The sequence below is a fragment of the Austrofundulus limnaeus genome, unplaced genomic scaffold, assembly GCF_001266775.1.
Source record: "Austrofundulus limnaeus strain Quisiro unplaced genomic scaffold, Austrofundulus_limnaeus-1.0 Scaffold293, whole genome shotgun sequence".
Classification (NCBI taxonomy): Eukaryota; Metazoa; Chordata; class Actinopteri; order Cyprinodontiformes; family Rivulidae; genus Austrofundulus; species Austrofundulus limnaeus.
In genome coordinates, this window is record NW_013952695.1 from 22,990 (window position 1) to 24,618 (window position 1,629).

The 1,629-nt window shown below is 45.4% G+C and overlaps 1 protein-coding gene across 2 annotated transcripts in view; it reads left to right on the top strand.

Annotated features, from left to right (window-relative positions):
- Positions 1 to 1,199, top strand: part of bfsp2 (beaded filament structural protein 2, phakinin) — a gene marked incomplete at its 5' end in the record, with an annotated part of 17,186 nt that extends 15,987 nt beyond the window's left edge. For both annotated transcript variants that reach the window (XM_014021456.1, XM_014021457.1), the window contains 2 exon segments: positions 143 to 396; positions 909 to 1,199. In XM_014021456.1, coding sequence (XP_013876910.1) covers positions 143 to 396; positions 909 to 1,002 — 348 coding nt within the window.
- Positions 1,200 to 1,629: the final 430 nt, after the last annotated feature.

The window sequence follows — 1,629 nt, forward strand, 5'->3', positions numbered from 1 at the left end:
GACCTGATCAATAATCTGACCAAAGACCTGATCAATAATCTGATCAATAACCTGACCAAAGACCTGATCAATAACCTGACCAAAGACCTGATCAATAATCTGATCAATAACCTGACCAAAGACCTGATCGATCCCGTTACAGAAACGCGGTCTGGAGAACTCGCTGACTGATGCTCGTCACTGGCATGAGGTGGAGCTGCAGAACCTGGGTTCTGTTGTTGTGAAGCTGGAGGCGGAGCTTGCAGACGTGCACAGTGAAATCGAGCAGCAGCGTCGTGACTACGACACCTTGCTAAGCAACAAGCAGCGTTTGGAGCACGAGATCAGCCTGTACCACGGGATCCTGGATGGAGAGGAGAACCGCTACCTGCCTGCCACTGCTGCCACCACAGCACCGTTAGTCACAAACTACAACTACACAAACAATATCTTACAGTACACAACAAATCAACAACACCTCAAATGTAAACACATAGAAATTATCTTAATACCAGCCTCATATACACATATCTGAAAGCAGGTTAGCCCCGCCCACATCATATATACACATCTGAAAGCAGGTTAGCCCCGCCCACATCATATATACACATCTGAAAGCAGGTTAGCCCCGCCCACATCATATATACACATCTGAAAACAGGTTAGCCCCACCCACATCATATATACACATCTGAAAACAGGTTAGCCCCACCCACATCATATATACACATCTGAAAACAGGTTAGCCCCGCCCACATCATATACTGTATACACATCTGAAAACAGGTTAGCCCCACCCACATTTAAATGTCTGAACCCAGGTGAAAACAGGTTAGCTCCGCCCTCATGTAAACAGAACGCAGGTGAAAACAGGTGAGGGTCTGCAGCTGTACCTGTAACTCAGAACTGAATTGAACTTTCCTCTTCAGGTGTTCAGGTACTCATGGAGAGCCTGAGGAAGCTGCTGCTGACTCCAGGACTGATGTGGGACTTCTGGGACCCTCAGAACCTGGAGACCACTGATCCCTGGTTTCCTCAGAGCAGTGTGGATTCTATGAGGTGGACCTGCTTGAACCTGGGCAGGTGTGAGGGTTCAGAGTGACTGTGATGTGCTTCAGAAGAAGACGCCACACACAGGCCCAAAGACTCACAAACTGTTTCCTGTACAGTGATGAATGTTTCCTGTTTTGGTGCTTTCAAAATAAAATGAATGAAGGTGACTCTGGTGCGTTCAGGTGTATTGTTTTTTCCTGAATCTGAAAACTGAATGTGTTTCAGGTTCTGATAGGAAACAGCAGAACATTTGGGAACCTGACTTGGGTTAGAAGGTCTGGGGTCAGATTTATAAAGGATTGCATGGAAACCATACTAAACATGAACGTACGGCCAAAAGACGAAAATGGCGTATGCAAGTTTTATAGATCTGACCCCTGATGTTTTCAGAACTTTTAACATTTTAAAAACTTAAAACCCTCAGAGGTGAGTTACCCAAACTCTCAATGACTTCCATTAAATCTCACCTTCAAAGCAGGAAGTGAGGTCTCCTAAACTTGTCAGATGTCCTCCATGAAACCCAGTGAATCATCAAACAGAAACTGTGGTATCGTCACAACTTTCTGCTGCTCACAGGTCAGTCTTCTTTGATAGTTT